This window comes from Malus sylvestris, chromosome 6 (assembly GCF_916048215.2).
Source record: "Malus sylvestris chromosome 6, drMalSylv7.2, whole genome shotgun sequence".
In the NCBI taxonomy this organism is placed as follows: Eukaryota; Viridiplantae; Streptophyta; class Magnoliopsida; order Rosales; family Rosaceae; genus Malus; species Malus sylvestris.
This window is the reverse complement of record NC_062265.1, coordinates 21,571,087-21,589,859: the sequence shown is the minus strand read 5'-3', so window position 1 is coordinate 21,589,859 and position 18,773 is coordinate 21,571,087. Positions and strand designations below refer to the sequence as shown.

The 18,773-nt window shown below is 37.5% G+C and overlaps 3 protein-coding genes and 1 long non-coding RNA gene across 8 annotated transcripts; all 4 read right to left on the bottom strand.

The window, feature by feature from the left end:
* Positions 1-526: 526 nt before the first annotated feature.
* On the bottom strand, positions 527-5,525 carry LOC126625525 (uncharacterized). The gene is made up of 3 exons (XM_050294594.1): positions 5,448-5,525; positions 1,257-1,479; positions 527-1,091 (listed from the first exon to the last, which is right to left on the bottom strand). The coding sequence occupies exons 1-3, from the start codon at positions 5,523-5,525 to the stop codon at positions 691-693; spliced, it is 702 nt and encodes a 233-aa protein (XP_050150551.1). The 3' UTR covers positions 527-690.
* Positions 5,526-6,334: 809 nt separating this feature from the next.
* On the bottom strand, positions 6,335-12,681 carry LOC126625359 (uncharacterized). Of its 5 annotated transcripts, none has more exons than XM_050294456.1 (8): positions 12,570-12,678; positions 10,050-10,153; positions 9,046-9,326; positions 8,616-8,854; positions 7,345-7,563; positions 7,134-7,232; positions 6,966-7,046; positions 6,335-6,864 (listed from the first exon to the last, which is right to left on the bottom strand). In XM_050294456.1, the coding sequence occupies exons 3-8, from the start codon at positions 9,317-9,319 to the stop codon at positions 6,436-6,438; spliced, it is 1,341 nt and encodes a 446-aa protein (XP_050150413.1). In that variant the 5' UTR covers positions 9,320-9,326; positions 10,050-10,153; positions 12,570-12,678; the 3' UTR covers positions 6,335-6,435. The 5 variants fall into 5 exon arrangements, with proteins under 5 accessions (XP_050150413.1, XP_050150416.1, XP_050150414.1 ...); XM_050294459.1 differs by lacking the exon at positions 12,570-12,678 and adding an exon at positions 11,759-11,819; XM_050294457.1 differs by lacking the exon at positions 12,570-12,678 and adding an exon at positions 11,479-11,602.
* A 603-nt stretch (positions 12,682-13,284) lies between these two features.
* Positions 13,285-16,685, bottom strand: LOC126625524 (uncharacterized). The gene is made up of 4 exons (XM_050294593.1): positions 14,638-16,685; positions 14,534-14,541; positions 14,145-14,428; positions 13,285-14,040 (listed from the first exon to the last, which is right to left on the bottom strand). Exons 1-4 carry the CDS (start codon positions 16,683-16,685, stop codon positions 13,285-13,287), a joined length of 3,096 nt encoding a protein of 1,031 aa, XP_050150550.1.
* Positions 16,686-16,845: 160 nt separating this feature from the next.
* LOC126625024 (uncharacterized) lies at positions 16,846-18,712 on the bottom strand. The gene is made up of 2 exons (XR_007624303.1): positions 18,611-18,712; positions 16,846-16,987 (listed from the first exon to the last, which is right to left on the bottom strand). It is a non-coding gene; the product is annotated as an uncharacterized LOC126625024 (long non-coding RNA).
* Positions 18,713-18,773: the final 61 nt, after the last annotated feature.

The window sequence follows — 18,773 nt, the reverse complement described above, 5'->3', positions numbered from 1 at the left end:
AAACTCACTAAATAAACTTAAAAACAAAACACACTACATAGAATTACATAAACTTAAAAAAAAATACAATTTATTCTTCAACCACAAGCCTCATTCTAATTATCTTCGCCTTCATGCAATCCCCAATGGTGCTCAATCAAGTCATTCTGGCGGGTTACGTGCCAGTATGGCTCTTGCACATTAGTGTACCGCTGAACGATCAATTCATTGTAACGTCCATCGCGTTCCAACGGCTCATGTTGCACTGGATCTTCGGTCCCATCATGAGCACAATAGATACGTGTTCTTGAGTTGTTCATCGGATCCGGCTTATATTCATCGACGCCATCATAATCATACTCATCTTCAACAATCATGTTGTGGAGAATAATACACGTCATTATGATGGATCGAAGAGCCTCGACATCAAACATTCTAGCTGTAGCCCTGATAATCGCCCAACGAGCTTGCAGGATACCAAAACAACGCTCGACATCCTTCCTACACCCTTCTTGACATTTTGCAAAGTGCTTTTCCTTTTCAGTCTGTGGATGTGGCACTGTTTTGACAAATGTTGACCACCTTGGGTAAATGCCATCTGCAAGGTAGTATGATCCCTCGTATTGGGTACCATTAATGGTATATGTGCATCTCGGCGAGTTTCCTTGCAGCAGTTCGTCGAACACTGGGGATTGGGCAAGGACATTTAAGTCATTCTGAGCTCCTAGAACACCAAAAAAAAGCATGCCAAATCCATGTATCAAATGAAGCCACCGCTTCCAAAATGATGCTTTTGGCTCCTTTTCTGTTGCCATATGCTCCTTGCCACGCACTTGGATAGTTTTTCCAAGTCCAGTGCATGCAGTCCATGCTTCCAATCATGCCAGGGAAGCCTCGCATCTCACCCTTCCTCAGAAGCCTTCGCATGTCCCTTGGCGTGGGTGTCCGGAGGTACTCATTGGTGTAGAGGGCTTCAATTGCAGAGCAAAACCGCATCAGGGACTCCAAAACAGTTGTTTTTCCCATCCTCGCGATCTCATCCACTTGATCTGCAGATGCTCCATATGCAAGCATTCGCAAGGATGCCATAATTTTTTGCTCGGGAATAAGACCTAAAACATGAAAAGCATCCTCTTTTTGCACAAAGTATGAATCATGGTTGCAAATATCACTCATGATTTTGTTGAACAAATTTCGTTGCATTCTAAAATGCCGTCTAAAAATATGATCAGGGAATATGCTATTGGGAATAAAATAATCTTCCAATAGATTTTTACCTCGTTTTTCCCTTTTTCTATCGAGGTTTGCAACACGTCTTGGTTTGTCTATCTGACCCACGACTTCCATGACACGACGGGAATGTGAGGCCTTCTGCCTTCTATGGTGATCATCCTCATCCTCCTCCATGAAGAAAGCCTCATCTCCACCTCCACTTCCACCTTCCTCGAGATTGGCCAATTCTGCCTGTTGTGCCAACAACCTTTGTTGTTGCTCCTGCAACTATTTATACACCCTTCTTGAAGAAGACATTGTAATAAGAACTCAAGATTTGAAAACGATGAACAAGGATTCTGAGCTAAAAAAAAGGATTGAGCTTGGTGTGAGGATGGATGTAGGGATGTAGGGTTTATATGGACAAAAAAAGAAAGGATGAGGTTCTGGACAATGCCACGTGGCACTATGTGATTGGTTGAAAATCTTATCGAAATCTTGGCTAAATTATTGTAAACCGGAAGTGACACGTGGCGTGTCGGGATTGGTCGACAATATTATCGGAAATCTATCCACAAAATAGTACGTTCAGATAATGACACGTGGCATGACGTGATTGGTTGAAAATCTTATCGAAATCTTGGCTAAATTATTGTAAAACGGAAGTGACACGTGGCGTGTCGGGATTGGTTGAAAATCTTAGCGGAAATCTATTCACAAAATAGTACATTCAGATAATGACATGTGGCGTGACGAGATTGGTTAAAAATCCTATCCGAAATTAAAACTATTTTATTTTTTTATTCTTTTAGACAAAATTTAAAAATATTTTAAATGGGCTAGGTGCCAGCGCATTTTGTAGGGATGGAGATCGTTTGTGCCAGCGCATTTTTTCACTAGGTGCCAGCGCATTTTTTTAGGGGTGGAGATGCCTTGGCCTATTATTGTTCATTGGAGTCTGTTACTGTTCATTTTAGTGGATAAATGCGCTGGGTGCTGGCGCAAAGTCCTTAGGGGTGGAATTGCTCTTAGTTATCGTGGAGCTTGCCTATTTCTTTTAAGTTGTAAACTTGTTTCATTCAGTTTAATGAGAATCTTCAGCATTCAATCATTGTGCAATTCAATTGTTCAGAGCATTCGTTATGTTAAGGTTTTTCAGTTTCCAACATTTGGCATCAAATCCACTCTTGTGCTCGAAAGACTCGAGAACAAAGTGAAAGAGTGTCTTGTAGCATCAAGAAACAATGGTTACTGAGAAAGCCACATAGAGTTTTTCAACCTGTAATTCCATGGATTGATGGTAACTACGACCATTGGAGCTTGTTGATGGAAACTTCCTAAGACCAGTGGCGAGGCTACGTGAGGGCGAGGAGTGGCATCCGCCCCTCCCCTCGCCAGAAATCAAGCCTAGAAGCGGTGGTTCCGCCCCTCTGGTCTCGACGGAAGTGGTGAAATTCTGTCTGGTTTTCTGGCGTTTTGGGTTTCCCTGCTCTGTCGCAGCACAGGCTGATCGCAGCTTCTGGAGACTGGAAATGAAGTTCGAGTTCGGTTTGAACGAGGAAGAAGAGAAAGGAAGAAGAGAGAGACTTCTCTCTCTCCCATCCCACCCCACGTGAACTTTCAGAATTACAATTTGTTTTGTTTATTTTTTTTTAAATATTGGCCAATCAAGTTGCACCACCTAACCTGCTATTGTTGTTTTATCGATAGTTGTTCTGTTAATGACTCTGCAGTGGAACTGTGGAAGTTAAAACTGATGATCGTTCCGAAAATCAAGAGGATAGTATATTAGTGTGGGTACCGAAAGGAGACATAGAAGAAATTTTCACAAGAATAAAGTGATTAACATTTGTTTTATTTTAGATTAACATCTGTTTTTTTTTTTAATTATTGTCCAATTAATTTGACCATTATTCTAATATTTTTTAAACCACTTATTTGACACTATTATTTAGCTTAAAATTCACTATAAATTTATACGAACTTCAAAACATAATTTGTAAAATATTATGAACTCGTAATTATTTGTTTTTTTTTCTTTCTCTTACCATCAAATTCAACAAAGTAATAAAGAAAATTTGTCATTATTTTTATATATTATATGTTTTATAATCAATGTTTTTTTGGATATTATAAGCTATATAATAAATAGACAATTATTTATATGGTATATAATAAATTTATTTAAATTTGCCTAGGTTCTGACCTAAGTGTAAAGTCATGTCTATCGCCCGACTAGAGCTTAGCATCTTTTAAAACTTTGCTAATTATACAGTTAAGTAATAGGACGATACAACAAGAAACGATGCTAAATCATCCTTCAAATAATATTGTTGTTCAAACCCTCCTTCGACTATTTTGAGTAGTCCAAGTCCTCTTTTGAATATTTCGGTTAGTGCAAATTCTTCTATGAATATTACAGGTAGTTCAAATAATCTTCTTGCAAATCCTGAACTTAGACCTCAAATGAATGTTCACATTTTTTAGGGACCCTAAATTTTTTGAATTTCGCCCCTCTCCATGAGAATTCCTGGCTTCGCCACTGCCTAAGACCAAAGAAATATTGTCACCTTGTCGAATCAGGGACTGACACCACATCAGATAGAGTTGTGTAGACTAAGCAACAATGGGAGAGGATTGATGAACAGAAGCTGAAGGACGTGAAGGTGAGAAATTACTCGATCGATCTATTTTGGTCACCATACTCGAGAATGAGACCTCCCAACAAATATGGGACTCTTTGAAAAAGAAATATGAACGGTCAGAGAGAGTGAAGCGTCCACTGCTTCAAACTCTAACGACAGACTTTGAAACACTCCAAATGAAATTAGGTGAGTCCATTACTGATTTCTTTACTGAAACCTTGGGAATAGCAAGCAAGATGAGATCTAATGGTGGCACCATGGAAGAAGTTAAAGTCGTGGAGAAGATTTTGAGATTACTGACTCCAAAAATTGACTATATTGTCTGCTCAGTTGCAAAGTCAAAGAATCTTACTGAGTTGCGAACTAATAAACTGCAAAGCTTCTTGTTAGTGCATGAACAAAAGCTTAACTACACCACTGCCAGTGTGGTATCTCGTCAGGGAATTTATTATTTATTTAATTTACAGTTTTGGCAAAACCATTTCAAAGGCGTTTTGCTCATTTTAAATTTTACTTTGGTATTCGGAGGTGCTTTAGAATACATGGATGGAGCTCGATGCTTGGCAAAATCCGTTCGCAAATCGGAGTGGAAACGAATAAGTTAGAAGTCTTTCAAGTAAGGAGCGTTTTCATCCTTTCTCACTTACTATAAATAGAAATTTCATGAAAATTTTGAAATCCTAACAGAACTAGTAAGGCCATCTCCAACCAAACGAGGGCCAGAGGGCTCGTTTTAACCCTCTGGCCCTTCAAGATATTAATATTTTAATGAACAGTACAAGGCCATATTTGCCTTCATCTCCAACTGAGAGCCAAAGGGCCATAGGGCTCGTTTTAGCCCTGTGACAAAAAACTGTCTCCAATCGAGGGCTAAAGGGTCATAGGGCCAAACATAATTTATTATTTAAATTTAAAAACTACAACAACTTAAATTTAAAAAGGGTGAAAATTATGTAAAAATGGTGTAGGAATAGCTTATGTATTTATAGGAAAAAAGGGGAATTTTAAAAAAATAAATAAATTTGGCCAAAAAAAAAAAGGACAATATTGTCAGATATATCCGACACTGAAAAGGACAATACTATCGGATATATCAGACAGAAAATGTATTAATAATGAAAAATCCAGCTCGGCTCGAGGCTGGTTGGCTAGCTGGATTGAGCCAGCCAGTTGGCCTTTTGGCCCTTTTTTGTTTAGTGGGGCCCATAAGCCCTGCCCTCTGTTGGAAACGGTTTTTTGGGCTATTTTTGGCCCTCTAGACCCTTCAATTGGAGATGATCTACGATTCCAGAAATGGAAACTGAACCCAAAAAACCACGAACCCACCAAGTCGACCGACCCATTTCAACATGATGTTTTCTTAAGTGAATTTTGGACAACTCAAAAATAGCTACCCTGTACCACTACCATCTTCTTGAAGCTCGTACTTACCTTTACAAAATCCACCCAAGAATCACCCCGTTTGACACGTGACAGTGAGAGGCCACGAAACCAACGAACACCAACGAGTTTCAACGGCTCTTTTTATTATTCTGTTAAAACCACATAGTAGTGACCAATGCCACCACCTGGTCTTTGTAACCTTTCATCCCAGGAGTAAATCCGACCAACCTCAACGACAACCATAGGTGATGAATCGATGCCTAAAAGTTTTAAGCACCCACCAGCTTTGTCGGCAAAATTGACCATCTTTCGTCTACTTTAGGACTTCGTCGCAGGTAGAAAAGTTGTTCCACTTGTTGAGCTCTACATGCTTGTAAAATTTGGTGTCATTTGGAGTTATTCGAAAATTCCGATTTTTGCTCATTGGAAACCACGCTCAGCGGGGCATGGAAAATTCTAACATGTGGATTTTGGACAGCGAGATGTTCTTAACATCATGAGCCAATTTCCAAAGTTATTTTGTTGAAATTCAATATGATGGTTCGATTATTCAACTTTTTGGATAACTGTACTATTGTACGATTTTCATAATTAACGACAATCCGACAGTTGAATTGTGTGAAATTGCAATAGAGTATTATTGACACTTGGTGGAGCTCAGATGGCTCATCATGATGGCATGTCGTTCCTTATTGATGTGCATCTCAATTTACATGCAAGTATCAATGTGCCTCATTTTGTGTTAGTCTTGATAATATTTGAATGTACATGTATATATATTTGAAATGTTTTGTGTAAATTTACATGCAAGTAGCACTGTGCCTTGTTTTGCCTAGTTAACGATATGCTTTATTAAATGTATATGTATATATATTTGAAATGTTTGCGAACTGAAGGGGCTAGTAGAGGACCAATACCTTGCACTAGTACAAAAAATACTTTGCGCGACGTAGGACCGTCGTCGCGCAAAGTCAAAAATACGTCGCCCAACAATTAGCCAAACGAACCTTCGTCGCGCGAAGGCAGTGAAGGAATTTTTTTTTTTTTTTTTGTCATTTATATTTTTTTATTTAATTTTTAATAAATATTATAATTAAATTCTAAAAAATAATTAATAAACCAAGAAAAAGTAATTAATTATAGAATATATGAAAATGTACGTTTGTCCGAACAAAAAAATAAAAAACTACAAGTCTTCTAAGTTTAATACATCATGCTACTCGGTATCGTCTGGGCAAAATGGCTGGGAAGTCGAAGGTGGAGCAACATTCAGTGCTGGCATCGTTGGGATTTGGAGGCCGGACATCGCTAAGGCCTGAACAATCATATTCATCCTCTCGTCCTGGGCCCTAATGCGGTTGCCCTGGGCCGCAACCTGACCTCTTAGGGTTGTCACTTCCTCCTTCAAGGAATTGACCTCTCCTATGGACAATCTGGAAGAAGAGGCACCCGTTTCACGAACCCCCGCCTTCCCCGTACACCGAACAACCTTACCATGATGACGACCGAACTTCTGATCCAAGACCTCAGTCACGATCTGAACATCTGCATCCTTGGGTACAATGACGTCCTCGATCGGGGTCTCTGGGGGAAGCTGCGATGTTGCTTCTTGGAGAATAGCAGTGCTCTTTCCCACCATATCACCCTATAATAATAAAGAAGAAACATATAATGTTTAATAACAAAATATAAATAATATTTGAACGATTCATAAAAATAAGAAAAATAACAATTACATATACTTGCATAAAGCTGGTCACTGTTCTCGTTGTTGGGATGAACGTAAACATGCTTGAACAGGTCAATCTGTGGGAACTTAGAACCCTCCTAAAGAAAAAAAAAACATTAAGAAAATTTTATTAATCAATAATATAAAATAAATTGTATAAAATTTCAAAATTAATATACTTTTACCTCACGTCGTGCCTCAACCCTATACGAAAAGGGCTTCGAACCAGAATGGTGGAGAAGTGTCTTTGAGTCCCGAGCTTTCTTTCCAGCAGCAGATTTCTTCTGTTAAACATACAATATATATGTTAGTGCGACTATTTGAAAGAAATTATTAAAAAAAACTTAAATAAAATAACAAAAATAATAAATTATTATTAAAGTATTATGTACATACCAAAAATTTTGGATCTGTAAAATGTGTGCAGAGCCACTCCCAATCCTCTCGCCGCTCCTTATACTCGAGTGGGCAACCCGGTAGGCGAGCATTCTCCGGACATTCCCATAGCTGAAAATGCTTGTGAAGAGCGCTCTTCCAATCTTTGTACCGGCTTGCTAAGGTCTCCTCTAAGTAAGCATTGACCTCAGGGGATATGTCCTCCATTTCAAAAACAACCTACAAATATGAAAAACAAAATGACAAACAAAATGACAAACAAAATGACCATGTATAAGAATAATTGACAACTAGTTTATAAGATATTGATAAAGTTTGTCGGTTTACAATAATAACTAGAATCTTAATTTGTTAGGAAGCAAACAATATAATGTTTATATTCGGAAAGCAGTGTCAAACCTCAACTTCACACAAGTGTCAAACCTTTAATGTTCAAACCAAAAGGTTAACAGTCAAATTATTTATCAAATTCCTTTCCTTAGCATAATTTCTCAACAAAGGATTTAACTCGACTATTTAAGGCTGCTTTCGTAGTTCACTTTAATAAATAAAACCAGGACAACAACTAAAAACAATTCACTATCAAATTGAGGCAAAGTCAAGAACCATACATAGGACTCGCTCGGTAAAAGATCGATTACTTGATTAGTATAGCCAGTCCCAAGAAGCACTTAATGATTAAAACAAAACAGCATGTATAGGCATAATGTTTAGGTATCATGATGCTGCTCAACCAGTGGATACTATGGATCAAGTTAACTGATGCACAACACAAGCAAAGCAATGTACTAGAGACGGCATGCATACTCACCTAAACACTATCATAAATCATTTAGCAAGGACGTAGACCAAAACTAAAAACCCATAAATATGCATCAGATAAGATAGTAATCCTTCCACCTAACCAACATAATCATTATTTTAACAATGGTTCACGGAATTATTTTTCAATTTCCTTCCCAGGAAGCATTCAGACAACAAAGAATAGTGCCGCAAATCACTGAAATTAACCAAAACTAAATGACCACACCTGCTCCCAATTATGAACAGAAGAAGAGTGCAAAATACATGACCAAATTATTCATCACAACAACACTCGGCTATCAGGTGCAAAACAATGAAATGCACCTGATTTCTCTTTCCCCCCTACATTTTCTCAGCAACCAAACATAAATTGAGAGAAAGATCTTGACTTTACTAATCAAGATGATGGCCCTGCACTAGTTTAAGCAGAGAAAGATGTTGACTTTGCTAAAAATTAATATACTAACCTCCAAATTGTCTCGCACCAAAGTCCTCGTCTCCTCGGGAATTTTTGCCCAACTCTCCCACAGCATAGGACAAAAATTCCTAATAATAAAACCACAACAATTAACGACGTTGTTATGCTGCTGTGAGGTAACCGCTCCACGATGTCGCTCATCATATGCAATCTTGATCAAGGAGGCAGACATACATACAAGCTGTAGCTCCTTCAACATTCGATTGGGCCCCCTGGTGTTTTTTTTAGCTGCCCAAAAAAACTTAAATGGTAAAAACCCTAAGCTTAAATTTGTATAGAAAATTTGGCAAAACCTCCCCTAATCATAAAAGTACCTTAAAACAGTAATTCACAACCCGCAACACATTTTCACAATCATAAAAGTAATAGTTTTGAAATGAAAAAAAAATGCAACATAGTGAGAATTAGAAAAAAACTACCTGGTTGGGAGGCCCCATCGTCGACTCTAGAGGACGAGGAAGTGTGATCAGAAGGCTCCGGCTCGCGGCGGCGCCGGTGAGGCCGCCGTGCACTGAGGGGCTCAACTGACACTGATGACGTTGATGATACGGGCACCTGGGACGTTGTAGGAGTAGCCTCCGTAAGGGGTGTAGGCTCCCCAATCAATGGAGCACTCACGCCTGGAGCACTAGATGTTGATAATGCAGGAGCTGCATTGGACACACTCCGACGACGAGTGATCAACTGCGACATCTATACACTTTATGAACCATAAAAATATAACATTAGAAACTAATCCTTTCTTGCATTTGAAACTAATAAAATAGCAACCAAAGTAATATAAGTAATTAGAGCAATAATATCAATACAAGAATATTTAAACTAATCCTTTCTTGCATCTGAACAAACCCTAAAAGAGAATCACCATAGAAAGATCAAATTAGTTAAACCGTGACAGTATGTGTATTTTGTGAGCAAAAATGATAGATTTTTTCACTGATTTGTTCCACCTCATGAAAGATTTAGAATAAACTTTACATGGGATATGTGGGTTATAATGCAACTGCTCAAAAGTACAGTATTTAAATGGTCGGGTCCTGCACTGCTTAAGTCTTTTGAAGTAAAATTCTCATCTAAGGTAATACCGTAATAGCTCGAGGCAGTGGGTTAAGCAATCAGGCATATCATATATAAGTATGTGCATCAAATGTTTTCTAGTTTCAATCCCCTGTGAAAAGTTAACACTTCCTACAAATCTGGAAAAGCCATATGCAGGGCTCATTCTTCAGAACAAGAATACAGGTTTTTCACAACAACTATCTAAAAGAACAAGATTTTCCAGAATACATCTAACATGCATGAATACTATATGCAAGTCAATGCCAATTAAATAAGCAAAAGGAAAATTTCTAAAATGCAGAATAAAAATTAACAACATAAGATAAGATATCTTTTACGAGAATAAAATGTTACAAGTTCTTACGTTCTGCAATAAACTAGCCGAAGAACAAAGTGCGATATTATGTCCTTGTTGACGACCTCAGATGCCTGAGGATGCCTCATATTTGTCTTCCATAGTTCTATTGCCTGTAAAATGCCAAAATGTTAATGCTATGAGGTTGGTGAAGCCATGTGACCCTAATTTATTTTCTCTTTTTTTTTATACAAAAAATTATACAAATGGTACAGTTTCAACTGTACATGTTTAACCTCGGTGTTTTTCAATTTCAGTTTTACTTCTACCATCCATTAATTTTCCTTTCCAAAATGATTTGAAAAATAAATCTATAGCTACTAACGGTTTATATGCTTGATGCTGTTAGACCCTGCAATCTAAAAATTTATGTAAATGCAGAGGTTTGTCTGAAGGAGAGGCCATCGAAGAAATCCAGAAATCCTTCCATGGCATACTTAGTTGTACACCCATGGCATGTGTGTTGTATGCTAGATGCCCTCTCTCTTTTAACAACACACAATAGCTTATGCAAATGCGCAGAGGACTTCAACATGTTTCATTTAAAATAAATTTACATTTTGTAGCAAATACATATGGCGAAATAGTCCATAAGTAATCATAATGGCAACCAAATACAATAGTTCAAAAACTTCAATGCAAATATAAATTGCAGAAAAAAAAAATCTATAGCTACTAACGGTTTATATGCTTGATGCTGTTAGACCCTGCAATCTAAAAAATTATGTAAATGCGGAGGTTTGTCTGAAGGAGAGGCCATCGAAGAAATCCAGAAATCCTTCCATGGCATACTTAGTTGTACACCCATGGCATGTGTGTTGTATGCTAGATGCCCTCTCTCTTTTAACAACACACAATAGCTTATGCAAATGCGCAGAGGACTTCAACATGTTTCATTTAAAATAAATTTACATTTTGTAGCAAATACATATGGTGAAATAGTCCATAAGTAATCATAATGGCAACCAAATACAATAGTTCAAAAACTTCAATGCAAATATAAATTGCAGAAAAAAAAAATCTATAGCTACTAACGGTTTATATGCTTGATGCTGTTAGACCCTGCAATCTAAAAAATTATGTAAATGCGGAGGTTTGTCTGAAGGAGAGGCCATCGAAGAAATCCAGAAATCCTTCCATGGCATACTTAGTTGTACACCCATGGCATGTGTGTTGTATGCTAGATGCCCTCTCTCTTTTAACAACACACAATAGCTTATGCAAATGCGCAGAGGACTTCAACATGTTTCATTTAAAATAAATTTACATTTTGTAGCAAATACATACGGTGAAATAGTCCATAAGTAATCATAATGGCAACCAAATACAATAGTTCAAAAACTTCAATGCAAATATAAATTGCAGAAAAAAAAAAAAACTTGAATTTCCAAACCCACAAAATAAAAAATTCAACCAGATTATGTGTAAGAAGAAATACCAAGAACTGAGAGCTGCAGGCTACCAAAATGCTCATGATCTTGTTTGTGCTGATGAACTAAAAAACTTGAAATCGAATTTACATAGGTAGAAGTTGAGATTCCAATATGAGACGGAACAATCCAAATGAATATAAGGCGCCTAATATGAAATCAGGGCTCGAAATTAAAATTAAAATTTTTGGGGCAGGTAAAAAACTAATCATTGATTAATTAAGACAAATGACTGAAATTGTCAACTTTTCAAATTACGTATCCTTAGTAAAAAAAAAGTGCACACACCTTAAAAGGCTCATTATTTGTTCTGAAGCTAATGCCTGGAACAAACTTCAGCCAAACTGGAAACCCCCTAAAGAAAATAGAAACATTCAAAAAGAAATTCATTGACGAAACGAAAAACTGCCGAGGAAAATGATCATTCCCAAAATTCCATTATGAACAAATATATGGACCAATCTTAAGATGAATATAGAGCCCTGCCTTGTAAACCATCTTTGAGCCAACCAATTACACAAATCTAAATAAGAGATGGCAGAAAAGGAATATGTTGGGCAAATGCTAAACTCATATTCCCTCCAAGATCTGAACCCTCTCCGGTAAAGTGCATCAAGAATCAAATTTCTTAGTTTTTGTTTGATTCCGAAATCCAGAGGAGAAAGGGAAACCAGGCCAACCGAAACTGAAATGTGGATCTATACTAAAATCAACTGCAAAAGCATTTCGATTATCCCATCTCCCAAACAGTCACACTCCAGCATGAAAATAATCAATCTTTTCAGCATTTTTTACCTTAATAAGAAATTTACAAGCTAATCTGAAAAGTACAAGACCGTGTGCCAATCTCATTCAGCCCCATCTCGAATATGTGGTTCTTTAATTTCACACCCTAAACGGTGAACGGTGAACGGTGCAGACTTTTGGTGTAATCTCAACAAACCCACATAACCTCAAACCCTCACAAATCCGAAACCCTATCAAATCAGAACCAACTTCCAATTTTATTTGGAGATTCGACAAAGTACTCAGAAATCAACATGCAATTTGACCCTATACCCTAAATAACAAAAACCCTTCGAAAATGAGAAACGTTTACCTTGATTTTGGGACCCTATGTCGCATCGGCTTCGAGATTTGGGGTTGAAGAGGAGAGAGAGGTATACGGGAAAGAAAGAGCGAGAGGGAGAGATGCAAGTCTACGTACGGGAAAGAAAGAGCGAGTGGGAAGAGAGAGGTATACGGGAAGAGCGAGATTTGGGGGTTCAAAAGGTTTGCCAAACTTGGAGAATTGAAAACAAGCGCCTATTTTTCACTATTGGAGCGCCAAAATTATCACATCAGGCGCGACGTAGGTATACAAATTGAGGTTGCGCAAAGTAGTTTTGGGCATCGACTACATTAAGACTTCGCGCAAGGTTTTTTTTTTTTTTTTTTTTTTAATATTATAAAAATTACTATTTACTTCTTTCAAATTCAAATTTGTTTTACATAAACCCCACAATAATATATTTTTCTAACAAAAACTCACAATAATTTTTTTTTTACATATATATCATTAAATTTCTTAAGTGTTATAAGTACAAAATAAATAAATTAAAATCAACTTAGTAAATATATATACCATTGAACTTGATGGGAAACGCATTGTACGAAACTAATTTCAACTATCCAACCGTCAAACTTATTTGTATATGCTTCGAGATCGCAGACGCCAAAAATTGCAAAAAACAAACATTCAGAGATTATGTAACGGGACAAAACTTTTTGATGGTTATAAACGAAAAAGCACGATTTTTCTTTACAAGTTTATATTAATCATCATCCGAACTACAATAATAACTCTCGCTATCCTCACTACTATCATTTCTAGATTCCCATTCATCTTCATCTTCGTTTGCCTCTTCTGGTGCATTGTATTGAGGTAGATCACCAAGGTCAATTGATATTTCGAATTCAGGAAATCCAACTACGTCAAACCGTTCTTGGACAATATTAGTATCCCGGAGTGTTTCTTTACCAATTTCTATTGAAGATGATAACTGTTGGTCAGCGACGTTATCGTAATTGTCATCATGATCTTGTTCTGGAATATCATATAGCCCTCTTCGATCAATCTTTTGAACAACTTTCCAACCATTGCCAGCTTTAGGGTCGTCTAGATAGAATATTTGTTTCGCCATTGTTGCCAAAATGTATGGGTCTTCATCGTACCAATGTCTCATAGTGTTTACTGATAGTAAACCATGGTCTTGTTTAACACTCGTTCGGTTATGTGGGTTTGTATCAAACCAAAGACACTTAAACAGTATCACTTGACACCTGTCTTTGTAAAGCAATTGTACTACACTAGTTAGTTTGCCATAAAAATCAATGTCTTCACTGTCACCCGCACCCGTGACATGGACACCACTATTTTGAGTAGACAACTTGTCATCACGTGTTGCCCCCAAGAACTTGATCCCGTTGACATGACAACCTGAGAACAATTCAACGTGAAGCGGTCCTCTCGCCAAGTTATGTAATTCTCCATCGTAAGAGGGTGAATTCAATTCCTTCAATTTGTTCATCTAATATAACATATACAAAAAGTTAACTTGTTAGTATAACCAAATTTAAAGACGGGCATGAACAAGTTGGAAAATATGCTCAATTCAAACCACATACAACTTACATGTGCGTGAAACCACGAAGGAAACAAGTCACGGTGCATCTTGGCATATAAATGTGAAGGATGTTCCCGCTTCATCAATTGTTCATGCTCTTCAAGGTATGTCAAAGCCTCGTCACAATTGTTGAGTATGAACCAATGCGCTACCTCCATGTCCTTTTTGGTAAACAATTCGTCTTTTACAGGATCGCCGAATGGTCGCGCAATTTGGGCAAAAACAGACAGTTTCTCTTTTCTGACACCACCGTCATTATTGCGTTGAGAACGATTGAAAGCTGTCTCAACATCTTCAAGATACATTGCACAAAAAGTAAGTGACTCATATGCGACCCATGCCTCCACAAGTGATCATTCGGGCTTTGCCTTGTTTCGAATAGACTTTTTCAACTCACCAAGATATCTGCATAAATAAAAGGTATGCTACAAATTATTCAAAGCGTTCGTTGATCATGAATATGTTATATATATATATATATATAGACGCTTAATTAAGTACCTTTCTATTGGATACATCCATCGACAGTTCACTGGTCCGGCAAGCAATGCCTCATCTGGCAAGTGAATCATCACGTGAATCATACTTGTAAAAAAAGCCGGGGGAAATATCTGTTCGAACTTGCATAAGACGTTCACAATGTCGTCCTGCAATTGTTTAACATCTGACTTCCGCAAACACCTTGCAGTCAACTGCGAAAAAAATCTCGACAACAACACGATTGGTTTCACCACATCAAGAGGCAATAAGTGTCGAATACCAACTGGAAAAAGGCGTTGGAGTATCACATGACAGTCATGACTCTTCATGTTTTGAAATTTACACCCATTCACGTTCACACAACGCGAGATATTGGAAGCATACCCATATGGAAACTTTACAGAAGAAATAAAGTTGAAAAACTCTTTCTTCTCATTCGGCTTAACTGTAAAAAAAGGATGGCCTTTCTTCAATGTACCACCGACATTCTTCATCCACAAAGATGACCTAACGCCCATTCGTTCCAAATTGAGGCGAGCTTCGATCGTGTCTTTTGTTTTTCTTTCAATGTCTAGAATTGTCCCGACCAAAGTGTCAAACACATTTTTCTCAATATGCATAACATCGAGGTTATGTCTCAATTTTAACTTTGACCAGTACGAAAGCTCAAATAACATACTCTTGTGCGTCCAGTTCAGATGTGTAGTTGGTCTGGGGTTACTGACCCCTTTGCCGAAATGACCAAATTCCAAACGGTTTAACTGATCCAAAATCTCATCTCCGGACCATTCTCTTGGTCTTAGCCGAGTCTCTTTTGTGCCGTCGAAGGCTTTATCGTTCTGACGCCACTCGTTGTCCCAAAGGAGCCATCTACGATGACCAAGATAACAAACTTTCCTTGCATGCCAAGATGATGTTACGTTCTCCTTGCATATTGGACATGCCAAATAACCCTTAGTCATCCACCCAGAAACCATTGCATATGCAGGAAAATCGTTTATTGTCCACATCACTGCCGGTCGCATGGTGAACATCTGCCCAATATATTTATCGTATGTACGAACACCGTTTTCCCATAAATCTTTTAGCTCATCAACCAACGGCCGCAAATAAACATCAATGAACTTTCCTGGATCTTCGTTAATTAATAGAGTCAACATCATGTATTCTTTTTTCATGCACTTCCAAGGTGGCAAATTATAAGGAAACACGACGACCGGCCAAGTGCTGTGCTTTAGGTTTAACACCCCGAACGGATTAAATCCATCGGTGGCAAGTCCCAATCTGACGTTGCGCGGGTCAGCTGCAAAATCAGGGTACATCCGATCGAATTCTTTCCATGCCTCTCCATCTGCAAGATGCCTCATAACATCGTCATTTACCCGTCCTTCTTTATGCCATCTCATGTCGGTTGCGGTATGCATCGACATGTACAATCGCTGCAATCTAGGCTTCAATGGAAGATAGCGCATTACTTTTTGTGGAATCTTGGTGTTTCTATTCTGTGATGTCATTTTAAACCTCGGCTCATTGCAGACAGGGCATTTATCCAACACTTTGTTCTCCTTATAGAACAATATACAATTATTTACACATGCGTGAATTTTTTCATACCCCAATCCGAGACCCTTCAACACTTTTTGGGCACTTTTATGATCTTCAGGTAAACAATTCTCCTTTGGAAGCATCTTCTTGATAACTCCCAAAAAGTAATCAAAATACTTGTTTGATAAACGAAACTTGATCTTGCCATGCATCAACTCCACAATTGCTGTGAGCACTGAAAAGTTCTCGCAACCCGGATATAATTCTTGCTTGGCATTTTTCAATAGTTTTTCGTAGTTTTTGAATGCCTCACTGTCCATGGTTGGACGGCTGTCATCTCCCCCTTCTCCCCCTTCCTGATTGGTGTTGCTCGAGGCGTATGGATAAACGTCATTTAGAATATTCATAACTTGTTCATTAGGATCCACATTAGATTCAACAGTTTCCACTCGTGTCACGTATGAAGACGAAGCTTGGTCTAATCGTTCTCCATGATGATACCAAGTAGTATAGGTCTCCAACATCCCATTTCTTACTAAATGAAATCGAACATTCTCGAATGTCTCCCAAGTTGAGTTGTTACACCTCCTACATGGACATCGGATATGAGTTGAACCTAGGTTGTGTCTAGTTGCGAATTCAATGAACGCATGTATTCCATCCAAGTACTCAACAGCACATCTATTATGATTATGTATCCATTGTTTGTCCATTTTGTCTGCAATCCGAATAAAAGTACAAGAATTACAACAACGTCTACAACATAATCCTTATAAATGTGTTACCAAGGAATAACCCTTCGTGCTTCCCCACGCTCGAGAAGTAACTGCAAAATCCACCGTGAACCAGTGAGAAAAAGTTGTATAGATCTTTAAGAGATGCAACTGCTGCAACTAATAATATCTAGAAAAGTTTTGCATCCAGCGATCATATAAAATTGGAATGAATAGGTATATAGGTAAATGGAGATATAACTAATTAAACTATATGAAATTGGATGCCATTGAAAATCTACACCGTTGCTGGCATTCATTCATTTTATTCAAAAATTGGAATTAAGTACAATTGAAGCAAATTATGTGATAGATTAGGACATGAAAACTATTTTCTTGTCACCTTATTCCTCCGGTTAGGGCCCTATCCCATTCAAGAATGCACAGTTATGTGCCGTAATTTACGATTCCAATGGATTAAATTTCGACGTGGGTTAATTTCGGCAGCATCTCCTTACAGTTCTTCAAGTGCACGTCGTAGATACATAATATCCACCGTGTACTCAAAGAACATTAGGAAATGTTACCAAAATTTCCACTATCGAAACCTAATCCGTGGACCGCAAACTACAACACATAACTAGGGCATTCCCAAAGTGTCCAAAAAATGGGACAATTCAAGAATTAATTGGACCGCAGTCATGCTTTCGCATCCATGCACGAAATCCAACTAATTCTCAAACAGGAAACTAAGCTTTTCCTGAGAAAAGGGTACGAAGTTAAGTAGTATTAACTTCGTACAACACAAAACAATTTTGTAGGTGATGTACAAAAATATGTGCATACAAATAAACTAAATCACAATAATTACTAAAACTAAATAAAATAGATAAAATTAATAAAAATTAATTTAGCGAAGAAAATAAAGTGATTTATGTACACTGTGACATCTCAAATGTAGTTAAATTTCTCTTAGACTTCATTTTAATATAAAGTGATTTATGCACCCTTTATTTCACTTTACGCATCTATCTCTTAATTTAGTCCTTAGTTCTCCTTAGTTCTCCTTAGTTCTCCTTTATTAGTTCTCCTCTTATATGAGATACAATAGCCATGCCTCTGTCATCACCAATCAGAGTAAATAATGACAGTGAAAAAGTTGATTACAAAAGGCAGTAACAAGTGAAAAGAAACAAACTAATACCATAAGAACAAACATAACCAATTACAAAGTCCTAATCAAATCGTTTCCTAGTTTAATTTTTGTTAAGAGTTTTTAACCGGTTTTATCTATGCAGATATTCCTAATTTGATGATCAACTGCAAGAGGGAAGTAAAAAACAGATGTGCTCAGTGGCTGTTGAATGATTGAAGAGTAAGACGAATATCTGCAATCGTTTGAAAAACGGCTTGGATAAGAAACAGATTAGTCTTAAACATGTACTTACTATTTTCCTAACAGTAAAGGTTTTGCACGATTCTAATCTCAAATTGTGAAGATTGGATAATAGTGTGAGTTATAGGATACAATGGTCGACAAACAATGTTTATCCCCTGATTCTTTATGGTTTCAATTGATTCCTTGTATCCACTCAATTCGAATTCATAAAACTAATGTTTTTGGTCTTTCTACTAATTCAACGTTATTGTAATATATCCAAATCCTTTCTTTTAAATCATTCCATCCACATAAGCTCGAATCCATGGAAAACATTAATATCCTTCATTAAGTATACCTTATCAGGGTTTAGTAGAACTTTGATGCCAGGAACACCTTTCTCCAAACCATTTTTGACCTGATCAGCTCTTACCTTGAATGACTTGCATTGCTTGCTAGAGAAAAGAGCCAAATCAGTCAATAAGGATAATAAAAAAACTGCAAGTACACAAAGATCTTGC